The following is a 27,985-nucleotide window of genomic DNA, read 5'->3' as shown; positions in this document are numbered from 1 at the left end:
CTTTAACTCTTAGAATTTTTGTGTTAGGTATGATTCTCACTTAATCTTATATCGAGGCATCACTGCAATACCCTAAAAGCGTCTGGAAGCGATCATGATTGCTTCCAGTGCTTTAAAACCCTGAGGATGTCCTTGGTCATTAAGTGACAGTTTTTGTAGGACATACCCTGTACGTCCTTGGTCCTTAAGGCCTACAAAATACTAACAATCACCTAATCAACCCCATACAGGTATGGGGGGTGGTAAGAGATTAAGACCTAAACTACCACCTCCCAACGCAAACTAGAATTACACTAACATCTAACCCCCCCCCCCCACCTCTAAACTAACCCCACTACGTTACAAAAAGCAATAAACTACAGTATCTAAAATAAAAAAATCATTATAAAGTGAGGGGGCATGTCTGAGCAGAGATCCTGAGCGGTCGCACTTTCCAGGGATCCAGCTGAATCTCTAATAATCCACCGTTTAAATGAGTCTATTTACAGTAAACTCACCAACTTTACAATCTATGGAATCACAATACGTAGTGGTGCCTCATACATTGTGCCCTATGCTGTTTTTGTGACTCTGGAGCTCGGAATCAGACGATTGGGGCCTAGAGCGGCGGCACACAACAGACGACGCTACCCTCCTCGGTAATCTTGCTAGCCTTACTGAACTACTAACACGACTAAAAACGACAATATTTCTAAGTGAAAAAGGCCGCTTGTCAACGGAGGAAAGCAATTGATAATGGACCACCAACACATTGCAGCTGACGGAGGAAACAGGCCCAAGAGGCGCTATTAGCACACAAAGGCAAAACTCGAGGTACTTTTCCCACCACCTAATTAATCATGCCCCACTAGACTCCCTACTAAACTGCTTCCCTATCGGGAGCAAAACAAGCACATCCCCTGAAGAAAATTTGTAAAAGGATCTTCCCTCCCTGAATCAGCAATGGAGGGGACCTCGGCATACGGTGCCTATCCTTATCGCACGGCACAGACTGCAACCCACTATGCAGCCTCTGGAGACGACGCACAGATCACCTGCAATGGCTATAGAAGAGGCAAGCCTACCATCCACAAAGCCAAGGGCCAGCGATCACTACGACATGGTACAAGCCACATCTACACGGGGGGTTGGTGGGGGACCCGCAGATAAAACAGAATTTATGTTTACCTGATAAATTACTTTCTCCAACGGTGTGTCCGGTCCACGGCGTCATCCTTACTTGTGGGATATTCTCTTCCCCAACAGAAATGGCAAAGAGCCCAGCAAAGCTGGTCACATGATCCCTCCTAGGCTCCGCCTACCCCAGTCATTCGACCGACGTTAAGGAGGAATATTTGCATAGGAGAAACCATATGGTACCGTGGGTGACTGTAGTTAAAGAAAATAAATTATCAGACCTGATTAAAAAAACCAGGGCGGGCCGTGGGCCCGGCCACACCGGTGGAGAAAGTAATTTATCAGGTAAACATAAATTCTGTTTTCTCCAACATAGGTGTGTCCGGTCCACGGCGTCATCCTTACTTGTGGGAACCAATACCAAAGCTTTAGGACACGGATGAAGGGAGGGAGCAAATCAGGTCACCTAAATGGAAGGCACCACGGCTTGCAAAACCTTTCTCCCAAAAATAGCCTCAGAAGAAGCAAAAGTATCAAACTTGTAAAATTTGGTAAAAGTGTGCAGTGAAGACCAAGTCGCTGCCCTACATATCTGATCAACAGAAGCCTCGTTCTTGAAGGCCCATGTGGAAGCCACAGCCCTAGTGGAATGAGCTGTGATTCTTTCGGGAGGCTGCCGTCCGGCAGTCTCGTAAGCCAATCTGATGATGCTTTTAATCCAAAAAGAGAGAGAGGTAGAAGTTGCTTTTTGACCTCTCCTTTTACCTGAATAAACAACAAACAAGGAAGATGTTTGTCTAAATCCTTGTAGCATCTAAATAGAATTTTAGAGCGCGAACAACATCCAAATTGTGCAACAAACGTTCCTTCTTTGAAACTGGTTTCGGACACAGAGAAGGTACGATAATCTCCTGGTTAATGTTTTTGTTAGAAACAACTTTTGGAAGAAAACCAGGTTTAGTACGTAAAACCACCTTATCTGCATGGAACACCAGATAAGGAGGAGAACACTGCAGAGCAGATAATTCTGAAACTCTTCTAGCAGAAGAAATTGCAACTAAAAACAAAACTTTCCAAGATAATAACTTAATATCAACGGAATGTAAGGGTTCAAACGGAACCCCCTGAAGAACTGAAAGAACTAAATTGAGACTCCAAGGAGGAGTCAAAGGTTTGTAAACAGGCTTAATTCTAACCAGAGCCTGAACAAAGGCTTGAACATCTGGCACAGCGGCCAGCTTTTTGTGAAGTAACACAGACAAGGCAGAAATCTGTCCCTTCAGGGAACTTGCAGATAATCCTTTTTCCAATCCTTCTTGAAGGAAGGATAGAATCCTAGGAATCTTAACCTTGTCCCAAGGGAATCCTTTAGATTCACACCAACAGATATATTTTTTCCAAATTTTGTGGTAAATCTTTCTAGTTACAGGCTTTCTGGCCTGAACAAGAGTATCGATAACAGAATCTGAGAACCCTCGCTTCGATAAGATCAAGCGTTCAATCTCCAAGCAGTCAGCTGGAGTGAAACCAGATTCGGATGTTCGAACGGACCCTGAACAAGAAGGTCTCGTCTCAAAGGTAGCTTCCAAGGTGGAGCCGATGACATATTCACCAGATCTGCATACCAAGTCCTGCGTGGCCACGCAGGAGCTATCAAGATCACCGACGCCCTCTCCTGATTGATCCTGGCTACCAGCCTGGGGATGAGAGGAAACGGCGGGAACACATAAGCTAGTTTGAAGGTCCAAGGTGCTACTAGTGCATCCACTAGAGCCGCCTTGGGATCCCTGGATCTGGACCCGTAGCAAGGAACTTTGCAGTTCTGACGAGAGGCCATCAGATCCATGTCTGGAATGCCCCACAGCTGAGTGACTTGGGCAAAGATTTCCGGATGGAGTTCCCACTCCCCCGGATGCAATGTCTGACGACTCAGAAAATCCGCTTCCCAATTTTCCACTCCTGGGATGTGGATAGCAGACAGGTGGCAGGAGTGAGACTCCGCCCATAGAATGATTTTGGTCACTTCTTCCATCGCCAGGGAACTCCTTGTTCCCCCCTGATGGTTGATGTACGCAACAGTTGTCATGTTGTCTGATTGAAACCGTATGAACTTGGCCCTCGCTAGCTGAGGCCAAGCCTTGAGAGCATTGAATATCGCTCTCAGTTCCAGAATATTTATCGGTAACAGAGATTCTTCCCGAGACCAAAGACCCTGAGCTTTCAGGGATCCCCAGACCGCGCCCCAGCCCATCAGACTGGCGTCGGTCGTGACAATGACCCACTCTGGTCTGCGGAATGTCATCCCTCGTGACAGGTTGTCCAGGGACAGCCACCAACGGAGTGAGTCTCTGGTCCTCTGATTTACTTGTATCTTCGGAGACAAGTCTGTATAGTCCCCATTCCACTGACTGAGCATGCACAGTTGTAATGGTCTTAGATGAATGCGCGCAAAAGGAACTATGTCCATTGCCGCTACCATCAACCCGATCACTTCCATGCACTGAGCTATGGAAGGAAGAGGAACGGAATGAAGTATCCGACAAGAGTCTAGAAGTTTTGTTTTTCTGGCCTCTGTCAGAAAAATCCTCATTTCTAAGGAGTCTATTATTGTTCCCAAGAAGGGAACCCTTGTTGACGGAGATAGAGAACTCTTTTCCACGTTCACTTTCCATCCGTGAGATCTGAGAAAGGCCAGGATAATGTCCGTGTGAGCCTTTGCTTGAGGAAGGGACGACGCTTGAATTAGAATGTCGTCCAAGTAAGGTACTACAGCAATGCCCCTTGGTCCTTAGCACAGCTAGAAGGGACCCTAGTACCTTTGTGAAAATCCTTGGAGCAGTGGCTAATCCGAAAGGAAGCGCCACGAACTGGTAATGTTTGTCCAGGAATGCGAACCTCAGGAACCGATGATGTTCCTTGTGGATAGGAATATGTAGATACGCATCCTTTAAATCCACCGTGGTCATGAATTGACCTTCCTGGATGGAAGGAAGAATAGTTCGAATGGTTTCCATCTTGAACGATGGAACCTTGAGAAACTTGTTTAAGATCTTGAGATCTAAGATTGGTCTGAACGTTCCCTCTTTTTTGGGAACTATGAACAGATTGGAGTAGAATCCCATCCCTTGTTCTCTTAATGGAACAGGATGAATCACTCCCATTTTTAACAGGTCTTCTACACAATGTAAGAATGCCTGTCTTTTTATGTGGTCTGAAGACAACTGAGACCTGTGGAACCTCCCCCTTGGGGGAGTCCCTTGAATTCCAGAAGATAACCTTGGGAGACTATTTCTAGCGCCCAAGGATCCAGAACATCTCTTGCCCAAGCCTGAGCGAAGAGAGAGAGTCTGCCCCCCACCAGATCCGGTCCCGGATCGGGGGCCAACATTTCATGCTGTCTTGGTAGCAGTGGCAGGTTTCTTGGCCTGCTTACCCTTGTTCCAGCCTTGCATTGGTCTCCAAGCTGGCTTGGCTTGAGAAGTATTACCCTCTTGCTTAGAGGACGTAGCACTTTGGGCTGGTCCGTTTCTACGAAAGGGACGAAAATTAGGTTTATTTTTGCCTTGAAAGGCCGATCCTGAGGAAGGGCGTGGCCCTTACCCCCAGTGATATCAGAGATAATCTCTTTCAAGTCAGGGCCAAACAGCGTTTTCCCCTTGAAAGGAATGTTAAGTAGCTTGTTCTTGGAAGACGCATCAGCCGACCAAGATTTCAACCAAAGCGCTCTGCGCGCCACAATAGCAAACCCAGAATTCTTAGCCGCTAACCTAGCCAATTGCAAAGTGGCGTCTAGGGTGAAAGAATTAGCCAATTTAAGAGCATTGATTCTGTCCATAATCTCCTCATAAGGAGAAGAATCCCTATCGACCGCCTTTATCAGCTCATCGAACCAGAAACATGCGGCTGTAGCGACAGGGACAATGCATGAAATTGGTTGTAGAAGGTAACCCTGCTGAACAAACATCTTTTTAAGCAAACCTTCTAATTTTTTATCCATAGGATCTTTGAAAGCACAACTATCCTCTATGGGTATAGTGGTGCGTTTGTTTAAAGTGGAAACCGCTCCCTGGACCTTGGGGACTGTCTGCCATAAGTCCTTTCTGGGGTCGACCATAGGAAACAATTTTTTAAATATGGGGGGAGGGACGAAAGGAATACCGGGCCTTTCCCATTCTTTATTAACAATGTCCGCCACCCGCTTGGGTATAGGAAAAGCTTCTGGGGGCCCCGGCACCTCTAGGAACTTGTCCATTTTACATAGTTTCTCTGGGATGACCAACTTGTCACAATCATCCAGAGTGGATAATACCTCCTTAAGCAGAATGCGGAGATGTTCCAACTTAAATTTAAATGCAATCACATCAGGTTCAGCTTGTTGAGAAATGTTCCCTGAATCAGTAATTTCTCCCTCAGACAAAACCTCCCTGGCCCCATCAGACTGGGTTAGGGGCCCTTCAGAAATATTATTATCAGCGTCGTCATGCTCTTTAGTATCTAAAACAGAGCAGTCGCGCTTACGCTGATAAGGGTTCATTTTGGCTAAAATGTTTTTGACAGAATTATCCATTACAGCCGTTAATTGTTGCATAGTAAGGAGTATTGGCGCGCTAGATGTACTAGGGGCCTCCTGAGTGGGCAAGACTCGTGTAGACGAAGGAGGGAATGATGCAGTACCATGCTTACTCCCCTCACTTGAGGAATCATCTTGGGCATCATTGTCATTGTCACATAAATCACATTTATTTAAATGAATAGGAATTCTGGCTTCCCCACATTCAGAACACAGTCTATCTGGTAGTTCAGACATGTTAAACAGGCATAAACTTGATAACAAAGTACAAAAAACGTTTTAAAATAAAACCGTTACTGTCACTTTAAATTTTAAACTGAACACACTTTATTACTGCAATTGCGAAAAAACATGAAGGAATTGTTCAAAATTCACCAAATTTTCACCACAGTGTCTTAAAGCCTTAAAAGTATTGCACACCAAATTTGGAAGCTTTAACTCTTAAAATAACGGAACCGGAGCCGTTTTTAACTTTAACCCCTTTACAGTCCCTGGTATCTGCTTTGCTGAGACCCAACCAAGCCCCAAGGGGAATACGATACCAAATGACGCCTTCAGAAAGTCTTTTCTAAGTATCAGAGCTCCTCTCACATGCGACTGCATGCCATGCCTCTCAAAAACAAGTGCGCAACACCGGCGCGAAAATGAGGCTCTGCCTATGCTTTGGGAAAGCCCCTAAAGAATAAGGTGTCTAAAACAGTGCCTGCCGATATTATATATCAAAATACCCAGATAAAATGATTCCTCAAGGCTAAATATGTGTTAATAATGAATCGATTTAGCCCAGAAAGAGTCTACAGTCTTAATAAGCCCTTTTTGAAGCCCTTATTTACGATCGTAATAAACATGGCTTACCGGATCCCATAGGGAAAATGACAGCTTCCAGCATTACATCGTCTTGTTAGAATGTGTCATACCTCAAGCAGCAAGAGACTGCTCACTGTTCCCCCAACTGAAGTTAATTGCTCTCAACAGTCCTGTGTGGAACAGCCATGGATTTTAGTGACGGTTGCTAAAATCATTTTCCTCATACAAACAGAAATCTTCATCTCTTTTCTGTTTCTGAGTAAATAGTACATACCAGCACTATTTTAAAATAACAAACTCTTGATTGAATAATAAAAACTACAGTTAAACACTAAAAAACTCTAAGCCATCTCCGTGGAGATGTTGCCTGTACAACGGCAAAGAGAATGACTGGGGTAGGCGGAGCCTAGGAGGGATCATGTGACCAGCTTTGCTGGGCTCTTTGCCATTTCCTGTTGGGGAAGAGAATATCCCACAAGTAAGGATGACGCCGTGGACCGGACACACCTATGTTGGAGAAATATATATGGAAACCAGTCACACTTCTTTCCCGCAGCTATGGCTCTGATGGTCCAAGGAGACGCAAACTGACTGCCAATTAAAAACTTCCTACGAACTGAAGGGTAAAATTAATCCAGCGTTCCTTATTAAAGAGACACTGGAGGAAGCCATTGCGAAATCCCCTTTGAGCCTGATAAATTTTGATAAATATCTGCAAGAGGACTCTAAAGGATGATAAAATATTCACACCATATCACTGCCGCTATCTGTACATTAGCAAGAGTAGCAAGAACATTGAAACTTCAGGTTATATCTTGTTATGCTAGTTCTGAATCTTATAGTCCAATATGTATATTCCTGTTTGAAAATGTTTTTCTTGTTTAATGTAGTACTATAATCCTAGACCTTGCACTGCAATGCTAGATTCCGCATTTTTTATTTATTAATTTTTTCTTCATTACCATAATATAAGTTACCAATGACACACTCCCTATACTGCCTATGAAGCAGGTACTGATGTTTTCATACTGCCCTAACCTATACTTGTGCCTGCCCTAACCTATACTTGTGTGTCTTCTATGGGGGTTTGTGTAGAAAGACACTTTACTACAATGACAGAACAAGGGTTCCTAACACCACAGTACTACCACACCTGCATGTAAGCCTGACTTTTAAAACTGGCTTCTCCCTCGTGGTTAGCGGCCGAAGCTGTGGGAGGGATAAAAGCAAGAGACACCTTATAAGTTGCAGGGGGAGTTACACTTTGGAAAAATCTTTGGAAAAATCTAGTATACAGTACTGCTTGAAAATAAGTGTCTTATGTTGCAAGCCATATATATATATATATATATATATATATATATATATATATATATATATATATATATATATATATATATATATAATATCTTAATGAGGAACATAAAGCTATGTTTAGATTGATTAAGCACAGTTGCTTACATTACTTAAGTTTGGAAATCCCTATTATTTACATTTTAACAGGGGTATGTAGACTTTTTATATCCACTGTATATGCTTTCTGTATTATATCTGCACCTTTTCAAATGTATATTCTTGTGAGAATTTTATAATTGTAACCTGTAACTCCTCAATAAAAAAAAAATTTAAAGAAAGAAAGAAATCCCATATTACTGTTTTTAAATTTATGTTCATTTATGTTTTGTGGTGGGTATTTTGTTGGTTTAAGGGTAACACTGTATGTATTGATGTTTTAGATATTGATGTCTTGAAAAAGACTTGTGAATAAGCCGAAATGCTGACAATTCTGATGTCATTTTTAAAATTTAAGAAATAAAGAATAATAATTTTTAAGAGGAAAAATAATCATAAGTAACACTAAATTACACGCCCCATAAGATTAAAAAAAAAACACCCAAAATTTAAAAAAAACTTTACACTAAAATAAATTACAATAGCCATTAAAGGGGCCTTTTGTAGGGCATTGCCCTAAAGTGATTTTATCTCTTTGCAAAAAAAAAAAAAAAAAAGCTACAAAACCCCCCATGTACATTAAAGGGACACTGGACCCATATTTTTTTTCTTCCGTGATTCATTTTTGGTGAACAACCTGGGTTGTCATTGCTGATTGGAGAGCACCAATAAACAAGTGCTGTCCATGGTTCTGAACCAACAATTTGCTGGCTCCTTAGCTTAGATGCCTTCTTTTTCAAATAAAGATAGCAAGAGAATGAAGAAAAATTAATAGAAGTAAATTAGAAAATTGCTTAAAATTGCATGCTCTATCTGAATCATGAAAGAAAAAAATTGGGTTCAGTGTCCTTTTAAAGAAATTCCCCACCTCCCATAATAATAATATCTAGCAAATAAAATAAAATTATTATTAACAAACCCTATCTTCCAATAGAAAAGGATAATTACAATTTAAATTAAAAAAACATAAATTATGCTTACCTGATAATTTCATTTCCATCTGTATGGGAAGAGTCCACAGCTGCATTCCTTACTTGTGGGAAAATACTGAACCTGTCCACCAGGAGGCAAAGACACCCCAGCCAAAGGCTTAAATACCGCCCCCACTTCATCATAACCCCAGTCATTCTACCGACGGAACAAGGAACAGTAGGAGAAATATCAGGGTGAAAAAGCTGGCAGAAGAAAAAATTTCAAATTTAGGGCCACCCATCGGAGAACACGGGCGGGAGCTGTGGACTCTTCCCATACAGATGGTAATGAAATTATCAGGGAAGCATAATTTGTGTTTTGCATCTTAATATGGGAAGAGTCCACAGCTGCATATACCCAAGCTCTAGAGTACACGGAATGCTAACGGGAGTGAAAAAAGAGAGGCGGACCCTAATCTGAGGGCACCACAGCCTGCAAAACCTTTCTCCCGAAGACTGCTTCAGCAGAAGCAAAAACATCAAACTTGGAAAAAGTATGTAAGGGGAACCATGATAGCCGCCTTACAAATCTGATCTCTAGAGGCCACATTTTTGAAGACCCAAGAGGAACCACTGCTCTCGAAGAATGAGCCGTAATCCTCAGAGGAGGCTTATGTCCTGCCGTTTCTTTGCTAAACGGATGACACTCCTCAGACAAAAAGATAAGGAAGTCGAAGAGGCCCTCTGACCCCTACGCTTCCCAGAAAAGAGAACAAACAGACAAAGAGGTTTGTCTAAATTCCTTTGTGGCCCGAAGATAGAACTTCAAGGCACAAACCACATCCAGAAATACGTTGTAAACGTTCCTTCGACGAAGAAAGATTAGGACATAAGAAAGGAACTACAATCTCTTGAATGATGTTGCGAATTGACACAACCATAGGAAGGAAACCTAACTTGGTTAGTAGAACACCCTTATCGGCATGAAACACCAGATAAGGCCGTCACATTGCAAGGCAGCAATCTCAGAGACTCTGCCCATAGTAGCAATAGCTAGTAGAAAAAGAACCTTCCAAGACAACAATTTAATGTCTATTTCATGCATAGGCTCCAATGGAGCCCGTTGCAAAACCTTAAGGACAAGATTTAAACTCCAAGGAGGAGCCTTAGCTCAAAACACAGGTCTGATCCCAGCAAAGCCTTAACAACTGGCTGCACATCTGGAAGCTCGGCAAACCTCTTGTGCAGTAAAACAGACAGGGCCGAAAACTATCCCTTCAGAAAAGCCCTTCTCCAGTTCATCCTGGAGAACAGAATAAGTAGATCCTCCCCACCTTATGATAGATGCGACGAGCAACTAGCTTACAAGCTTGAAAGAGAGTAAAAATAACTCTCTCAGAAAACCCTCTCTTGACTAGGACTAAGCGTTCAATCTCCACGCAGTCAGCCTCAGTGAATCTAGACATTGATGAACAAAGAGACCTTGGTCAGCAGATCCCTGCAACAAGGTAACTTCCACGGAGGAGATGATGACATCGACTAGATCTGCAAACCATATCCTTTGCGGCCAAGACGGAGCAGTCAGTATCACTGATGCCTGCTTGACTCGGGCCACAACACTAGGAAGTAGTGGTAATGGTCGGAAAGGATAAATTGGATTGAACCTCCAAGGCACCGCTAATGCATCTGTTAGCTCAGCATGAGGATCCCTATACCTCAACCCCTACCTGGGTAGCTTGATATTGAGACGTTATAAGATCTTCCTCTTGCAAATCTCTGCAAAAACTCGGGATGGAGAGACCATTCTCCCGGATTAAAGGATTGTCTGCTGAGGAAATCCACTTCCCAGTTGTCCACACCAGGAATGTGGATCGCTGACAGCGAACAAATGTGGATCTCCCCCACCAGAATCCAAGATAATTCCCTCATAGCTAGGGAGCTTCTTGTTCCCCCCTGATGGTTGATGTAAGCCACCGAAGATATATTGTTTGATTGGAATCTGATTAACTGCAACGAACCCAGCAGAGGCCAAGCCTTCAGAGCATTGTATATTGCCCGAAGATCCAAAATAAGATCAGGAGCTCTACCTCCTCAGACCAGATGCCCTGTGCCTTCCCGGCACCCCAAACAGCTCTGCATCCTGACAGACTCGCAACCGTAGTCACAATCACGCAGGATGGTCTTGAGATGGACTTCCCTCAGGACAAGTGATCCAGACAAAACCACCAAGAGAGTGATTCTCCAGATTGGTTGTCCGGAGAAATCTGTTGAGACAGATCCGAATGATCTCCGTTCCACTAGTTCAGCATGCACAGTTGCAACAGTCTGAGGTAAAACCTGGCAAAGGAAATTATGTCCAAGCTGGACACGAGACCAATCACCTCCATACACCGAGCCACAGATGGCCATAAGGAGATCTGGAGGGAAAGATATGTTGAAGCTAGCTTGCAACGTCTCTGGTCTGTTAGAAATATTCTCATGTCTATAGAGACTTAAGTTTGGGTCCCCAAGAATTCAACCCTGGTACTTGATACAAGAGAATCCTCTCTACATTATCTGTCATCCATGGGATCGAAGAAGACAGGAGATATTCCGAATGGTCCACTCTTCAAAAAAATTCTTTAGCTAGACCAAACTGAAGAGCAATAAACTGGAAGTGCTGGTCCAGTAATCTATCGTGGTCATGAACTACCCCTCTCAAACGAGGGGAAGAATGGACCTTATTGTCTCCATCTTAAACGAGGGGACATTTAAAAACCTGCTTAAGCACTCTAGGTCCAGAATCGGACAGAAAGCTCCCTCCTTCTTAGGGACCACAAAAAGTTTTGAATAGTATCCCAAACCTCTCACTGCGATAGGCACCGGGATAATAACAGTGTAAAAGGCCCAGGACTAGTACCCAGGCAAATAGGTGCACGCTGTAGGGACCCTGCACTAGTCCCGTGTAGAATCCAAAGAAGCAGAAAAACAGCAGCACCTTACCTTAAGGTGCTGCTGTTTTTCTGCTTCTTTGGTTTTTACCGGGATAATAACTCCTAGAGGACAGATCCAGTACACACCCCAGAAAGGCTTCCTTCCTTTCTGGTCAGGAAGACAGGAGGAATCTGCCCTTGGGTGGCTGAGACTTAAAACCTATCTTGTAACCCTGAGCTATGACCTCGAGGACCCATGGATCCTGCACGTTCCTGAACCAAGCGACTGAAAAGAGCGAAATACTGCCCCCTACACGATCCAGAAGTGGACTGGGACCGCCCATTCATGCCGTCGTAGACTCGGCTGGCTTCTTGCTCTGCTTGGATTTAATTCCAGGACTGAGCCGGCTTCCAAGAGCTCTTGGTTTGCTCTGGCTTAGCGGAGGACTGCTGACATGGTCTTTATCAGAACGAAAATCATCCCTTAGATTAGTTCATATTATATACTCTTGCGGTAGAAGGGTACCCTTGCCCCCTGTGACCGTGGAAATAACTGAGTCCAGGCCTGGACCAGACAAAATCATTCCCTTAAAGGGAGGGAAGAAGTCTACCATGACTTCAACCACAGCCCGACGGGCCTGAACAGAAAAAGCTGAAGCTATAGCATTAAGGCGAAAAAACTGCCTAATAGCAGTACAGATGTTTCGCCGCCGGTTGAAACAAATATCCCATATGTTGAAAACAATTTCTTAACAGAGTTTCCATCTTTTATCCATGGGCTCTTCAAACAAAAAACTATTCACAAGCGGGATAGTAATACGTTTAGCAAGGGTGAAGATAACGCCATCCCATTTAGGGACGGAACCTCACAACTCTATTGAGAGCCCAGGACCGGGGAGAAGAGGGGGGAAAAGGAATCCAATCCTGTCCCGTTCATTCTTAATAATGTTCGCCATCTAACAGGAGCAGGGAAGGATAAGGTACCACCCTGTCCTCAAACTCTATCCAATTTAGGAATTAAAGGTTCATCAGGCAATTTGACCTCTGGAACCTCTGAATTCGCCTAAAACTTCCTTTAGAAGAAAGCACAAATTCCTAAACTAAAGTCTGGTTCCTCCACAGCCAGAGGTTTAGAGGCAGCAGACTCTGACCCAGAATATTCATACTCTGAAGTCTCAGAAAGAACTTCATCCTCGGATAACCCTCAGTAAAATCCAATAAATTATCTGATGTACTCTGGAAAGGAGTGCAATATGTAACCTTTCGCTTGCACTTAGCAGGGCGAGGTAAAGCATTAAAGGCCGCAGACACCACCGTCTGAACTGTGCAGTAACGTCTGGTGAAAAAAGGGCCCCTCCAGATAGAGGATAAGCAATGCTACGGGAACACTGCATGTATAGAGATCTAAGAGTTTAGGGTAAGCACCTCACTGGACGACAACTCCTCAGAGGTGGATAGCTCCGTGGTATCAAACATGTTCGATATTATCACATTATCAAGGCATATGGAACATAATTGAGAGGGCGGAACGAAGGCCTCCTCACCATATAAACAGGAATTACTTATTAGGAATAGAGGGAGTGCCCTCTAAAGTAACAGAATCCTCCATCACTAGTGTAATAACCGGAGAACTAGAGAATTAAAACATCTTATTTTATTCAAAAAAATGGCACCCTTATACCCCAAAGGCTGGGGCACTCACCACCTCCTATGACCCAGACAGTACAGAGATTTATGACTCCTCTCTGATAGACACCAGGTCAGGAAAAAAGGCAATAAATAACATGGTGCACAATGCAGGACCGTCCCTGCTATGAGAAAGTGTGCCAAGCTTGTAAGCTGCATGGCTCTTAAAGTGAAAGTGAAACCTGTATATTCCATAACAGCATATAAGCCCATAACATCTCACACATAAAGCAGCATAAAATCAAATAAACATATATGATTATTCCCCCCTGTTCAATAATCCCCCTAAGGAGATATTAACCCTTGATTCTATATAGAAAAAAGGAGTCACACTGTGACCCTGTCTTCTTGGGTTATCATACGTATATAAAATATGACACGATCTTAACAGAATCTACGCCGTGGAACAGGAACATGGCCCTTCAAGTGTGACAGATAGTAGCATTGCTTCTGACATGGACTTGAGTGAAGAAAGCAGGCAGCAAAACTCGTCAATGCTGATTGCCTAGGGAGCGGTTAATATGAGTCGGCATGGTTTGCAGAAAGACTCTCCCTGCATCTCCGGACTCTAACTTTCATCCATGTTCTCACTGAGAGGCTGACAGGACTACTTAAAACCAGTCAATCATGAAAGTCCAGCTCACACTGTTATTGGATGGGTGCACGCTATCGCTAGGCACTGCACAGCCCAGCAATCAAATTCCAAAACAAAAAGTGAATAGCAGCACTCCAATAGAATCTTCAAATTTTTATTGCATATCCAGGAGTACAAAAAGATAGCAACGTTTCAGACTACATGTCCTTCGTCCGAAACGTTGCTATCTTTTTGTACTCCTGGATATGCAATAAAAATTTGAAGATTCTATTGGAGTGCTGCTATTCACTTTTTGTTTAGGACTACTTAAAACTACAGTCCCATCTCGAAGAGTACTACCCTCCTTAAAAAAACTCTGAAATCTTCTAACACTTCTCTGCCAACCTCCTTTGACGAAAGGCAAAGAATGAATGGGGTTATGAGGAAGTGGGGGAGGTATTAAAGCCTTTGACTGGGGTGTCGTTGCCTCCTCCTAGTGGCCAGGTTCAGTATTTCCCACAAGTAAGGAATGCAGCTGTGGACTCTACACATATTTAGATGGAAAAGTTCTTGCTATTGGCTGATTCAACTCTGCCCATAGCGATTGACTGATTTAAAAGCAGCCAATCGCAATTAAGTGGTACCCATATATATTTGGGTTCCCCGATTCCAGAATTTCAGTGTGCGTTAGCGACCACATGAAGAGAAGGGCTCCCCAAAGAGAGACAAAGAACAGAAGATTGTGGAGAGGAGGCGATGGAAGAGGCCATGAAAGTCCGCCACAGAAATCTGGGCCCCCCGGTGCCTGGATGAAGAGGGCCCTGGCATTGAAGAAGATTATGGAGCAGAGGCGGAGGACGCAGAAGTCTGCCTCAGCGAAGATGGGCCGGCGGCACATGAACTTTGGATGAAGAGAGACCAACTTCGGATCAAGAGGAGCCGGACTTCCCATCAACTGTGATTAACACTTTTGGGGTTAGATTGGGTTTTTTTGGGGTGGGTTTTTTTTTTTTTTTTTTTTTTTTTTAAGAATAGGGTTTGTTATTTTTAATTTTATTTTGTAGGCAAGATTTCATTATTTTGGAGGGTTTCTTTAATGTGGGTTTTTTATAACTTTTAACTTTTTTTGCAAAAGAGCTAAAATTCCCAACAAAAGGCTCTTTTAACGGCTATTGTAATTTATTTTAGTGTTAGGTTTTGTGTTTTTTTGGGGGGGCTGGTTTTTTTTTGGGGGGGGGGGGCATCTAGTTTAGTGTTAGGTATAATGATTATTTATTTTTGATACTGTAGTTTATTATTTTTTCTAACAGCTCTTTTTTATTTTTCTGTAACAGATTTTTTTTTTTATAAATTAGCGTGGTTAGTGCATTGAGGGGGGTTAGTTTAGAGGGGGGGTTAGGTGTTAGGAAGAGTAGGGTTAGATTGCGTTTGGGGTTTGGCGGTTTAGGTTTATTTTATTTTTACTTCGATTTTTTTTATATTTCTAACTTAGGGGGTTTCGGTTAGAGGGGGGTTAGGTTAGTTTGCGTTCGGGTTATATGGCAGCATAGGTGTTAATAGTTAGTGACATAGGGGTTAAAAGTTGATTGCGGTGGGTATGTGATGGCATAAGGGTTTATAGTTCGCAACATAGAGGCTAATAGTTGATTATAGTGGATATGTGGCGGCACAAGGGTTAACAGGATAGTAGTTGCGGTGGGTATGTGGCGGTTTAGAGGTTAATAGTTAGCGACTTCTGGTGGTTATGTGACGGTTTATATGTTTATTAGCGTAGTGTTAGTTTGCGATCGTGGGGTACTTCGGTTTCGGGATATTAGGAATAGCGGTTAGGCATGGCAGTTTTATTCTACGGATCCTTTTACTATACATCACTAATATGGTCCCACTGAGAACCCACTGATCATGCAAAAACAAAAAAACTGCCTTGTGAGTTATGGACAGTGTTTAAAGGGGCAGTCAAGTCAAAATTAAACTTTCATGCTTCAGATAGAGCATGCAACTTTAAACACTTCCGCTTGAGTGTTAATTGTGCTAGAAGTAAGCTTTTTGTGTGCGTCGGGTTGTGCTCGTATTATAAGTTGAAAGTAAACCGTTTTCGCTCATAACCTATGGGAAATACTATTTCTGGCCACCAGGAGGAGGCAAAGACACCCCAAACAAGACAAATATCCCTCCCACTTCCCCAACCCTCCAGTAGTTCAGCCGAGGATAAGGAAAAGTGAAGAGAGATACAAGGGGTACCGAGGTGCATAAAACGACTTCCGCCACTACACTTTAGCATTTGGGCGGGGTCGTGGACTCTCACTGCCAAGATGGAAATTAATTTATCAGGTAAGCATGAATTTTAATTTTCCATCTATTGGCAGTGAGAGTCCACGAGAACATTTATAACATATGTGAAACCAATACCCAAGCTGTGAAGTTCACAAATGTTTGGGAGGGAAAAAGTAGGAAAGGCAGTCCTAAATACTGGGCACCACCGCCTGTAGAACCCTTCTCCCAAAGGAAGCCTCTGCTGAGGCAAAAACATCAAACTTGTAAAACTTTGTGAAAGTGTGAAGCAAAGACCATGTTGCAGCTTTGCAGATCAGATTCTTGAAGGCCCAAGTAAGTAGACACTGCACAGGTAGAATGAGCTGTGATTCTTGAAGGGGAGTCCTCAACACAGCCGTATCCTGATGGATCACCAGATATGGAGGATCACAAATCAAAGCTGAAAGTTCCAATACTCTGCGAGCAGAGGAAACAGTAACTGAATACCAACAGAATGCAGAGGCTCAAATGAAGCTCTCTGAAGAACCCTAAGAACTAAGTTTAAACTCCACGTAAGAACAAAAGGTTTGAAAACAGGTCTAATTTGGGCCAGTTCCTGAACAAATTCTTGAACATCTGGCAAACTAGCCAACTTTTTATGAAACAGAACTGAAAGGGCAGAGACCTGACCCTTGATAGAACTGGCCGACAGGCCTTTCTCCAGACCTTCTTAGAGAAACTGAAGAATATGCAAAGTCTTCACTCTAAGCCAAGAAAAACTTTGCTGGCCACGCAAGTGCAGGTAAGTCCTCCAGACCTTGTAGTAGAGGCAAGCTTGCAAGCCTGAATAAGCATATCAATCACATTGTCAGAGAAGCCTCTCTGAGCTAAAATCAACTTTAATCTCCAGGCAGTCAGACTACATGTTCACTAAATCTGCATACCAAGTCCTGCATGGCCATGCAGGGGCTATCAGAATAGTTGGTATTCTCTCCTGTTTGACCCAGGCAACCACTCGAGGCTGAATGACAATCAGTGGAAGCAGATAAACCAGGTTGAAATTCAATGGAACTGCTAGAGAGTCCATTAACTCCCCCCGAGGATCCCTGGATCTCGATCCATACCTCCGGAGCTTGGCATTGAAACGGGAAGCCATTAAATCTATGTCTGGAACACCCTATCTGTGAGTTACTTCCAGAAAAATCTCCTAATTCTGAGACTACTCCCCTGAGTGAAGAGTCGGCCTGCTCAGGAAATCCACTTCCCAATTCTCTACACCTGGAATATGGATAGCTGAGACTTTGCATTTATTTCTCTCTGCCCACAACAGGATTCAAGACACTTCCTACATCACCAGAGAGCTTCATGTGCTTCCCTGATTATTGATGTAGGCCATGGTCACGATGCTGTTGAAATCAGATATACTGGGCGGAACCCAACTGAGGCCACGCTAGAAGCGCATTGTATTTAGCTCTCTACTTGAGAATGTTGATCGGGAGAGAAACTTCCTCCTGACACCAGGATCCTTGGGCTTATAGAGAACCCCATAAAGCGCCCCAGCTGGACAGACTCATGCCTGTGTTGATTATGGCCCAGGAAGGGCGACAGAAACTCATCCCTAGGAGAACTGGAATTGGGGATTGCCACCAGACAAGACTCCCTCTCGTGTGGGCGTCCAGATAGATGACCCGAGACAGATTTGAAGGGTCTCCATCCCATTGTCTGAGCATACACAACTGTAGTGGTCTCAGAGGAAAGAGAGCAAACTGTACACAATCTGATTCCGCAACCATAAGACCTACCATCTCCATGCATTGTGCCACCGAAGGATGGGCATTTAACTAAAGTAAGCGACATGCCTTCTGAAGCTTCTCCCTGCACTGATCAGTGTAAGGTAAATGCGCATACTGACAGAGTCTAGGATCGTACCCAGAAAGTTTACCCTAGTAGCCAGGATGAGAGAGCTCTTTTCCAGGTTGACCTTCCAACCAGCACGAGCCACTGGCAAGGATTGAGTATGAACCAGAATGTCATCTAGGTAAGGAGCCACTGCAATCCCTACTGCAATCCCCAGACTAATTGCGGCCAGCAGAGCTCCCAGCACCTTGGTGAACACTCGGGGTGCTGTAGCAAGTCCAAATGGAGGCACAACAAACTGGTGATGCTTGTCTGAGGCGACAAACCGTAGAAAACGGTGATGATCTCTGTGGTTAGGAATGTGAAGGTAGGCGTCCTTTAAGTCTATTGTGGACATGAACTGACCCTATTGTACAAAGGGAAGGATGGCCCTGATCGTTCCATCTTGAAGGTGGGACCCTTACGAATCTGTTAAGTCCCTTCAAATCCAAGATAGGGTGGAACGTGCCCTCCTTCTTGGGGACCACAAAGAGATTGGTCCCTCTCTGATGGAGGAACTGGAACAATCACGAAAGGAGGTCTTCCGCACAGTGGAGCTGAGCCACTCTCTTTACAGGGTTTCCCGAGATTCTTGACGGTAAAAGGCGGTCCCTCAGGGGATGAGACTGAAAGTTTATCCTTTAAACCCTGGCAGAAAATTCCAGAACCCAAGGGTCCTGGACGGATCAATACCATTCCTTTTGAAAAATAGAAAGTCTGTCCCCCACACGACCTAGTCCCAGGTCGGGGGCAAACCCAGCATGCTGACTTGTTGTCTTGGGAGGACTTCTTGGGCTGCTTATTTTTATTCCATCCCTGGGTGGGCTTCCAGGTTGCCCTAGGAGACTCTGTCTTAGGCCCTTCTGTGCTCCTTTGACTCCTGTTTGGACACCGAGCGACTCTTAGGTTTAGCCTTCTTAGTCTGAGGTAGGAAAGCAAAGATGCAAGAAATGACGTGACTCGCGTCACAACAAACGCAACCTTCGCGCCAAAAAAAATTGTGCCAAGAATGACACAATAAATAGAAGCATTTTGCGCCATCGCAAGCCTAATTTGCCCATGAAAATTTGAAAAAACAAGACCGAAGTTACAAGGTAACAGGTAAGAAAAAATGTACTAAATTTCTCCCAAACATAATTTTCCATGCTGAAACTGTTAGACTGCAAAAGGAAAATAAACACAGACCTGACTCATATCAAATATATGCAATATATATTTAAAACTTTAAAATATAAAGTGCCAAACATAGTTGAGAGTGTCATAAAGAAATATATATACTTACCTGAAGACACCCATCCACATATAGCAGACAGCCAAACCAGTACTGAAACATAGCAGAGGTTATTGTAGAGGACTGGAGTATAATGTTGATCTGTAAAGGGAGGTGGCAGATGAATCCCCACGACCGAATTTACAGAGAGCCTTAGAATAGATTTCCCATAGGTGAAAACATGGCATCATTAGGCAAATACTCCCTTCACATCCCTCAGACAAACACTGTAAACAAAATGCTTAAAAGCGCCTTTCACAGAAGAAATCAAGCGCGACTTGCTTCACCATCCTCCAATGAAGGCAAAGTTTGTAAAACTGAAGTATGAGTGAGGTGGAAGGTGTATTTCTAGGCATTTTGAGGTTAGGGAAACTTTGCCCCCTCCAGGTAGGAATGTATATTCCATACGTCACTAGCTCATAGACTCTTGCCACTTACATGAAATAAAGCTTCCTTTCCACCTGTGACTGTAGCAATGATGGAGTCCAGGCCCGGACCAAAACATTTTTTGTCCTTGAGGGACAATTATAAAAGTCTAGACAGACAAGTTATCCTCAGACCATGACTTGAGCCACAAAACCCTCCTGACCAGAACCGCAAAGCTAGAGTTCTTAGTGTTAATGCAAATAATTTATTTGATGGCATTCCTGATGAAGGCATTTGTCAACCTTATGAATTAAATATGATCCTGGATCTCCTCCAAAGGAGTTTCCACAGTAATCAACTCTGCTAATGATTAACATCAGAACTTGGCTGCCCACCATGACTGCAACTATTACCACTGCAGGGTGAAACAGGGCGCCAGACTGGAGAAACAGTCATCTGAGATGTCCCTCAAGTTTTCTGTCCAACGGATCCTTAAAGGACGTGCTGTCCTCAAGCGGTATAGTAGTACACTTATACCAACGTGGATATAGCATCATCTACCTTATGGACACTGTTCCAAACCTCCAAGTGGGTAACTGGAACAGGAAATAATTTCATAAATGCCGCCGAAAGGGCAAAAGGTGTCCCTGGCTTTTCCAATTTTTTACAGATTATCTCAGGGATAATCGGGGGTACAGGAAAAAAAGTCTGGTACCCTAGGCCTAGGTCTAAATACTTATAACAGTCTCAAAACCTGTTCCTCCTCAGGCAGCTTAGCCGCCAGAACCCCCAGAGTAGATAGGACCCTCTTCAAAAGGAGCCTAAGCTGCTCCACCTTGAACCTAATCGTCCCCTACTCTGAGTTCTTTTCAGACCCACCAGCAGAAGAATCAGAGGAAGGAAGTTCTCCCCCAGAACTAAGGGTTCACCCTCAGAAGCTTGCCCATAACTATCGGACGTGGCCTCTGCACCAGAGCTATATGCTGGAGAACAGTGTTTAACCTTTTTCTTCCCTGATACCTGCCTAGCATTCAGGGCAGCAGACACGCCTGTTTGTATGCAGTCCGTAAGGTCATGATAGACGTCTCCCCCGAGCCGTAGCTGATCCACTCTCTGCGCCACTTTCAGGGGCAACAGAAGTCACATTCATAGGTTGCTGGATAGGGATGTCCAGATCAGACAAAGCCTGAGAAGCTGTAGTAGGGCCTACTGGAGAACAAGCATGTGGGAGCTCCTCTGCAGTCTGACTGCTTGGGAATCCAGAGTGAGGCATCAGGACATATGTCAGGCAACAAATACAGAGTTGTGCCGGAGGGTTCACAGTGATTAATTTGCAAAGCATGTATTTACATATTGTCAATGGAATTCCCAGAGGAAGACTCCTCCAGACTCTCTAGAAGCATAGAGTCGTACATTGTGCAGGAGAAAAAATACTTGTAAACAACACAGCAGGTTATCTAGGCACTGGAGGGTAGGGGAAGTGGGAGGGATATTTATAGTCTTGTTTGGGGTTTCTTTGCCTCCTCCTAGTGGCCAGAAATAGTATTTCCCATAGGTTATGAATGTTCTCATGGACTTTAACTGCCAATAGAAGGAAAGACAAAGTGCACTCCTAACTTCCAAACTTAGGCCTTGGGTGCAGCAAAAGTAGTATCCAATATGTGCAGAAGGAAGCGCACTCCAAAGGGCTTGTTTAAATATTCACTTTTATTCTTTGAACGTTTTCGAGCTTAAACAGCTCGTCCTCAGACAGACAAAATTTGTCTGTCTGAGGACGAGCTGTTTAAGCTCGAAAACGTTCACAAAATAAAAGTGAATATTTAAACAAGCCCTTTGGAGTGCGCTTCCTTCTGAACATATATATATATATGTCTATATTTGTGTACATATGTATTTGCGTTTATATGTGTATATATGTCTGTAAATACATCTTTGGACATATGTATATGTATGTATCTCTAAAGCCCTTTGCAGCCTTTTTTTCTAACACCTGAGACCTCATATCTTTCAGGCTTTTTTGTGCAATATTATGTTTTTATACTTTTTATTAGGTAGTGTTCTTATGAGTGTAACTCTACTTTGTAATGTTTTTTTTATGTGTTTTGTATCGCAAAACAGCTAACCAGAGCTCTGAAGTTGCAGTAATCATTCTAGAGTAAATCTCAATTACTCTCAAGCGATCACGTTTACTTTCAACTCGTAATACGAACAATAAGAATGATGAGCGCAAACACCTGCGATAAACCCCTTAAATCTGGCCCTTTATCTTTGCAAGTTGATAATACTGTATATTCATATTTACCAAAAAAATTAAAATAAACTAAAGGTAGTTTACATCTACAGTGCTATGTATCTGTTTTTTCCTAATCAGGTCAAGGGACATAAAAGTGTTTAAATTACATGCTCTAATTCATCAGAAAATGAAGTTTTAAGACTATGGACCTGCACTGCTATGCACACACCTTTTGAAAAGACTTTTAGGCATGTTTTTGTTATTTACTCTGCAATCACCAGTAAGACATTAAACATAAATTGTAAGCTACATGATAATGTACCTTCAAATATGAAAAGCATTTTTGCAATGAAACATCATCTTTCTTTTGTCAATTGAGCCTATTATTTTATGTTTTATCTTTTTACTAATTTCCTTGTCCCCCAGAACAAAAGAACCACTGATAACCAATCAAAAACTAATACACATACAGGTTAAACTCGAAAAATTAGAATATCGTACAAAAGTTAAATGTATTTCACTAATGCAACCTAAAAGGTGAAACTAATATATGAGATAGACTCATTACATGCAAAGCAAGATAGTTCAAGCCGTGATTTGTCATAATTGTGATGATTAGGGTTTACAGCTCATGAAAACCCCAAATCCACAATCTCAGAAAATTAGAATATTGTGAAAAGGTGTAATATTCTAGGCTCAAAGTGTCCCACTCTAATCAGCTAATTAAGCCGTGAGTTTATATGTATATATGTCTATAAATGCATATATATATATACATATAAATAGACATATACATACATATAAATATTTAGACCTGTATATGTACACATTTCTATGTTAAACCCCTTTGTAGTCCTTTTTTTCCGCAAACACCTGAGACACCTTATATCTCTGAGCCCTTATAACTTTATTTGTGCAATATTGTTTTTAATAATTTTTATTAGATAGTGTTATTATAAGTGTAACTGTAATTTTTACGTGTTTTGTGACACTCTGCATAAGAGTTAAGCAGAGCTCTGAGGTTGCGATAATCACTCTACCGTAAATTGCGAGTTCGCTCACACATTCGCATTTACTTTCAACTTGTAATACGAGTGCTCCTTCCAACGTGCACAAACAACCGCTATAAACCACTTATAATCTGGCCATTTATGGGTTTCTGAAAGACTGAGTTTAATGGTCCTTCAAATACAGAAATAAAATAGTTTCAATGACCAAACAATCACTATGTAGAGTGTAGCAGTTCAACCTTTTAAATGAACTTGAAAAAACACAGTTGTCAGAGTTAGAAAAATGGGGGAGAATAAACAATAACAATTACAATACAAAGTATTTTTTATTTTTAAAATAATTAAACATTTATGGGCAATTCAATTTGAGTTTTATGTCCCTTCAATACCTTAGGAGATTCCACACTACTACTGTGCCCTAGTAATACAATATACACTGTTGATGCTATTTTGTAATTTTTCTACCTCTAAGAAAGAGCTTCAAATAATGAAAAACATTATTTCATCAGATCCATTGATAAGTCATCAGCACATATAATTATTTACAATCATTAATCATATTGGGATTTTTATTTTAATTTTATTGTATTTAAACTACCAGCTGCATCACAGACATATAGGTATACAGACAGACCGAAACCTATAGAGATATAGACAGAAAGGCTTATAGAGAGAAAGACAAGAAAGACACAAATATATACGAGTTATTAACAATGTTTGCGTTTTTATCATGAAATATGTAATAAAAAAATATTTATTTCAACTCAATTTCGTCTTGCATTGTATTATATCATCTCATTTTATTGCCAAGCACTGCCCCCTACTGACTGATAACTGAACCTCCAAGTGATGTTTGCTTATATAAGGCAATAAGGCATGTCCAAACTTTTCAAAGAAGAGGCCACAATTTTTTTTCTCTTGCAGACCACATCTGAAATTCTAGTCATGGAAAGAAAACTAAAACCTTGTACATAAATGACATTTACATTAGCATTTCTTTAGCAAGATAAGCACCACAAACCAGCACATACACAGCATCAGAAACATATATATTGGAAACACAAATAAGTGGAATTACCTAAGAGCAATCTGTGTGCTGCAGATGGGGAGAGGAAGGTAAGTACTGTGGGATTTGGACATCAAGAAAAGATCTGTAGGGGATCAGAGTCTTCCTTAGACCTTAGGTTGGCTAGCCTAAATTATGTACTCAAACATTATATAGGTTTGCCTAAAAAATCCATTATAGCAAGTAATGTCAAGCAGTGACCATTTCCTTATTACATTCAGATATATTTACATTAAGGGACTTATCAATAAAACTACTATAATATCTGCAGTGTCTAAGGGACTGCCCCGACACAAGTGGTGCTGTGACACTCAGTTATAATTATTGTCATATTGGATGTGGAAACTTTACTATTGTGAATAATGTGTTTTTACTAGGTAAAGGTTGCATTTATTTTTTATTCATCTTGTGCTTCATTTATTCTACACAATACTATCTTAGCTGTGATTTTTAGCAGCTGAAAAAATGTCTTGGGACTGGGAAGGTAACCTTTTTCTATTTATTATAATTTTCTTGTAAACTGTGTTTATTATAGTATTAGTTCCTAGATAAGGGCTTGGAACTTTTTTGTAGGGCGCCTTCTTTACTTGCTAACATATAATATATAGGGATACTGCCTCTTTCTAACAGCCTAGAAACACCTGCCCCACTAGACGCTAGAGGTGCTCCTAAGAAGACTATCACGCCACTGCAAGATAATCCTGGTAAAGGGTTATGATATAGGGAGAGAGTTTGGTCTGAGACCTTCGCTCCTCCATAAAACAACGGTCTTGAGCTAAATTGTAGATAACTGATATAATTATGTACCACTTTCATCATACAACTCATTAAGTGACGTAGGCAACAGTGAATTTAGTAGCATTATCTTTCATTACCCTATTATTATTATTATCGGTTATTTGTAGAGCGCCAACAGATTCCGCAGCGCTATAAACAAACCCTACACTTTTTAACAATATTAAAACATTTACCTTTCATCGTCTGGTTAATATACATTGCTAGGTTTAGCTGTGTTGGCGTTTCAATCAAAGCCTTTGCTGCAGGCTCGAGTCCAAGCTGTCTGGCTCTCTGTGCTTTTGTACCTTTGCTTCCAGTTTTGAATGGAGCATACTGTGAAAAAAAGAACCAAATAATTATAAATTATTATCAAATAACAACATTAGCAAATTCTTATAGTTCACTTTAAGGAGAGAAAGATTTTTACTAACCACATGCTCAATTTCATCCGTTGTTTTGCAGTTTAACATGGCTGTGTGGACATAGGAATTAAGTTTGCCTTCTTTCTTAAGTTTTTCTATCACATTATGTGCTTTCTTGGCGACGGAACTACATAGGAATAATAAGGCACAGAGTAATGTTCAGAGTATCATGTCCTACGAAGTAAACAGCAAGATTTACATCCAACAATAAGTGAGAAACGCAAAAACACTTAAATTGCAATAAAACAAATTATTTTATACTATGCTTGCCATATTCTCTTTGCTTGAAAATTCTGTGTATATAGAGAATCGATCAACTTAAAAGGATATGAAACCCACATTTTTTCTTTTGTGTTAAGATAGAGCATGCAATTATGCGCAACTTTCTAATTTACTCCTATTATAAATTTTTCTTTGTTCTCTTGGTATCTTTATTTGAAAAAGCAGGAATGTAAGCTTAGGAGCCACCCATTTTTGGATCAGCTACATTTAGCCACCAATCAGCAAGCGCTATCCAGATGTTGAACCAAAAATGGGCTGGCTCCTAAGATTACATTCCTGTTGTTTTACAAATAAAGATACCAAGAGAACAAAGACAAATTGATAATAGGAGTACTGAAAACAATGAAAATATGAGAGAGTAGGTAATATTGCTGTCAATGTCAAACTCTGGTGCTACCCTTAAAAATGTATATAATAAAAGTAAAATAGAAAGAAAAATTCAAATTATATATTAATAATTTGAAAAAGCAAGGGATACAAATGAGCACACAGAGAGTCCTTTATAAAAAATATATTCTAATTTATTATTCACGCCTAGATTTAGAGTTTTGCGTTAGAAGGGGTGCGTTAGCTACGCGTGCTTTTTTCTGGCCGCACCTTTTAAATACCGCTGGTATTTAGAGTTCACAGAAGGGCTGCGTTAGGCTCCAAAAAAGGAGCGTATAGCATATTTACCGCAACTGCAACTCTCAATACCAGCGGTGCTTACGGACGCGGCCAGCTTAAAAAACGTGCTTGTGCACGATTCCCCCATAGGAAACAATGGGGCCGTTTGAGCTGAAAAAAAACCTAACACCTGCAAAAAAGCAGCCCCATTGTTTCCTATCGGGAAACACTTCCTACGTCTGCACCTAACACTCTAACATGTACCCCGAGTCTAAACACCCCTAAGTTTACACTTATTAACCCCTAATCTGCCGCCGCCGCTATCGCTGACCCCTGCATTTTATTATTAACCCCTAATCTGCCGCTCCGTACACCGCCGCAAGCTACGTTATCCCTATGTACCCCTAATCTGCTGCCCCTAACACCGCCGACCCCTATATTATATTTATTAACCCCTAATCTGCCCCCCACAACGTCGCCGCCAGCTACCTACAATAATTAACCCCTAATCTGCCAACCGCACCTCACCGCTACTATAATAAAGTTATTAACCCCTAATCCGCCTCACTCCCGCCTCAATAACCCTATAAGAAATAGTATTAACCCCTAATCTGCCCTCCCTAACATCGCCGACACCTAACTTCAATTATTAACCCCTAATCTGCCGACCGGATCTCGCCGCTACTCTAATAAATGGATTAACCCCTAAAGCTAAGTCTAACCCTAACCCTAACACCCCCCTAAATTAAATATAATTTAAATCTAACGAAATAAATTAACTCTTATTAAATAAATTATTCCTATTTAAAGCTAAATACTTACCTGTAAAATAAACCCTAATATAGCTACAATATAAATTAAAATTATAATTGTAGCTATTTTAGGATTAATATTTATTTTACAGGCAACTTTGTATTTATTTTAACCAGGTACAATAGCTATTAAATAGTTAATAACTATTTAATAGCTAAAATAGTTAAAATAATTACAAAATTACCTGTAAAATAAATCCTAACCTAAGTTACAATTAAACCTAACACTACACTATCAATAAATTAATTAAATACAATACCTACAAATAAATACAATTAAATAAACTAACTAAAGTACAAAAAATAAAAAAATATTTACAAACATTAGAAAAATATTACAACAATTTTAAACTAATTACACCTACTCTAAGCCCCCTAATAAAATAACAAAGACCCCCAAAATAAAAAAATGCCCTACCCTATTCTAAATTAAAAAAGTTCAAAGCTCTTTTACCTTACCAGCCCTGAAAAGGGCCATTTGCGGGGCATGCCCCAAATAATTCAGCTCTTTTGCCTGTAAAAAAAAACATACAATACCCCCCCCCAACATTACAACTGACCACCCACATACCCCTAATCTAACCCAAACCCCCCTTAAATAAACCTAACACTAAGCCCCTGAAGATCTTCCTACCTTATCTTCACCATGCCAGGTTCACCGATCCGTCCTCCGAAGTCTTGATCCAAGCCTCCGAAGTCTTCATACAAGCCCAAGCGGGGGCTGGCGATCCATAATCCGGCTGAAGTCTTCTATCAAGCGGCGGCTGAAGAGGTCCAGAAGAGGCTCCAAAGTCTTCATCCTATCCGGGAAGAAGAGGAGATCCGGACCGGCAACCATCTTGATCCAAGCGGCATCTTCTATCTTCATCCGATGACGAACGGCTCCATCTTGAAAACCTCCGTCGCGGATCCATCCTCTTCTTCCGACGTCCAACTGAAGAATGAAGGTTCCTTTAAGGGACGT

The 27,985-nt window shown here is 41.7% G+C and overlaps 1 protein-coding gene across 1 annotated transcript in view; it reads right to left on the bottom strand.

Annotated features, from left to right (window-relative positions):
• Nucleotides 1–27,985, bottom strand: part of SRBD1 (S1 RNA binding domain 1) — an 823,313-nt gene that overhangs the window by 673,212 nt on the left and 122,116 nt on the right. The window contains exons 7-8 of the mRNA XM_053712257.1: nt 25,331–25,448; nt 25,094–25,232 (exon numbers count right to left, since the gene is read on the bottom strand). Coding sequence (XP_053568232.1) covers nt 25,094–25,232; nt 25,331–25,448 — 257 coding nt within the window. The remainder of the gene's footprint in view (nt 1–25,093; nt 25,233–25,330; nt 25,449–27,985) is intronic.

The sequence above is a fragment of the Bombina bombina genome, chromosome 4, assembly GCF_027579735.1.
Source record: "Bombina bombina isolate aBomBom1 chromosome 4, aBomBom1.pri, whole genome shotgun sequence".
Classification (NCBI taxonomy): domain Eukaryota; kingdom Metazoa; phylum Chordata; class Amphibia; order Anura; family Bombinatoridae; genus Bombina; species Bombina bombina.
Note: the sequence above shows the minus strand (reverse complement) of the source record. Positions and strands in the feature narration are given on the sequence as shown.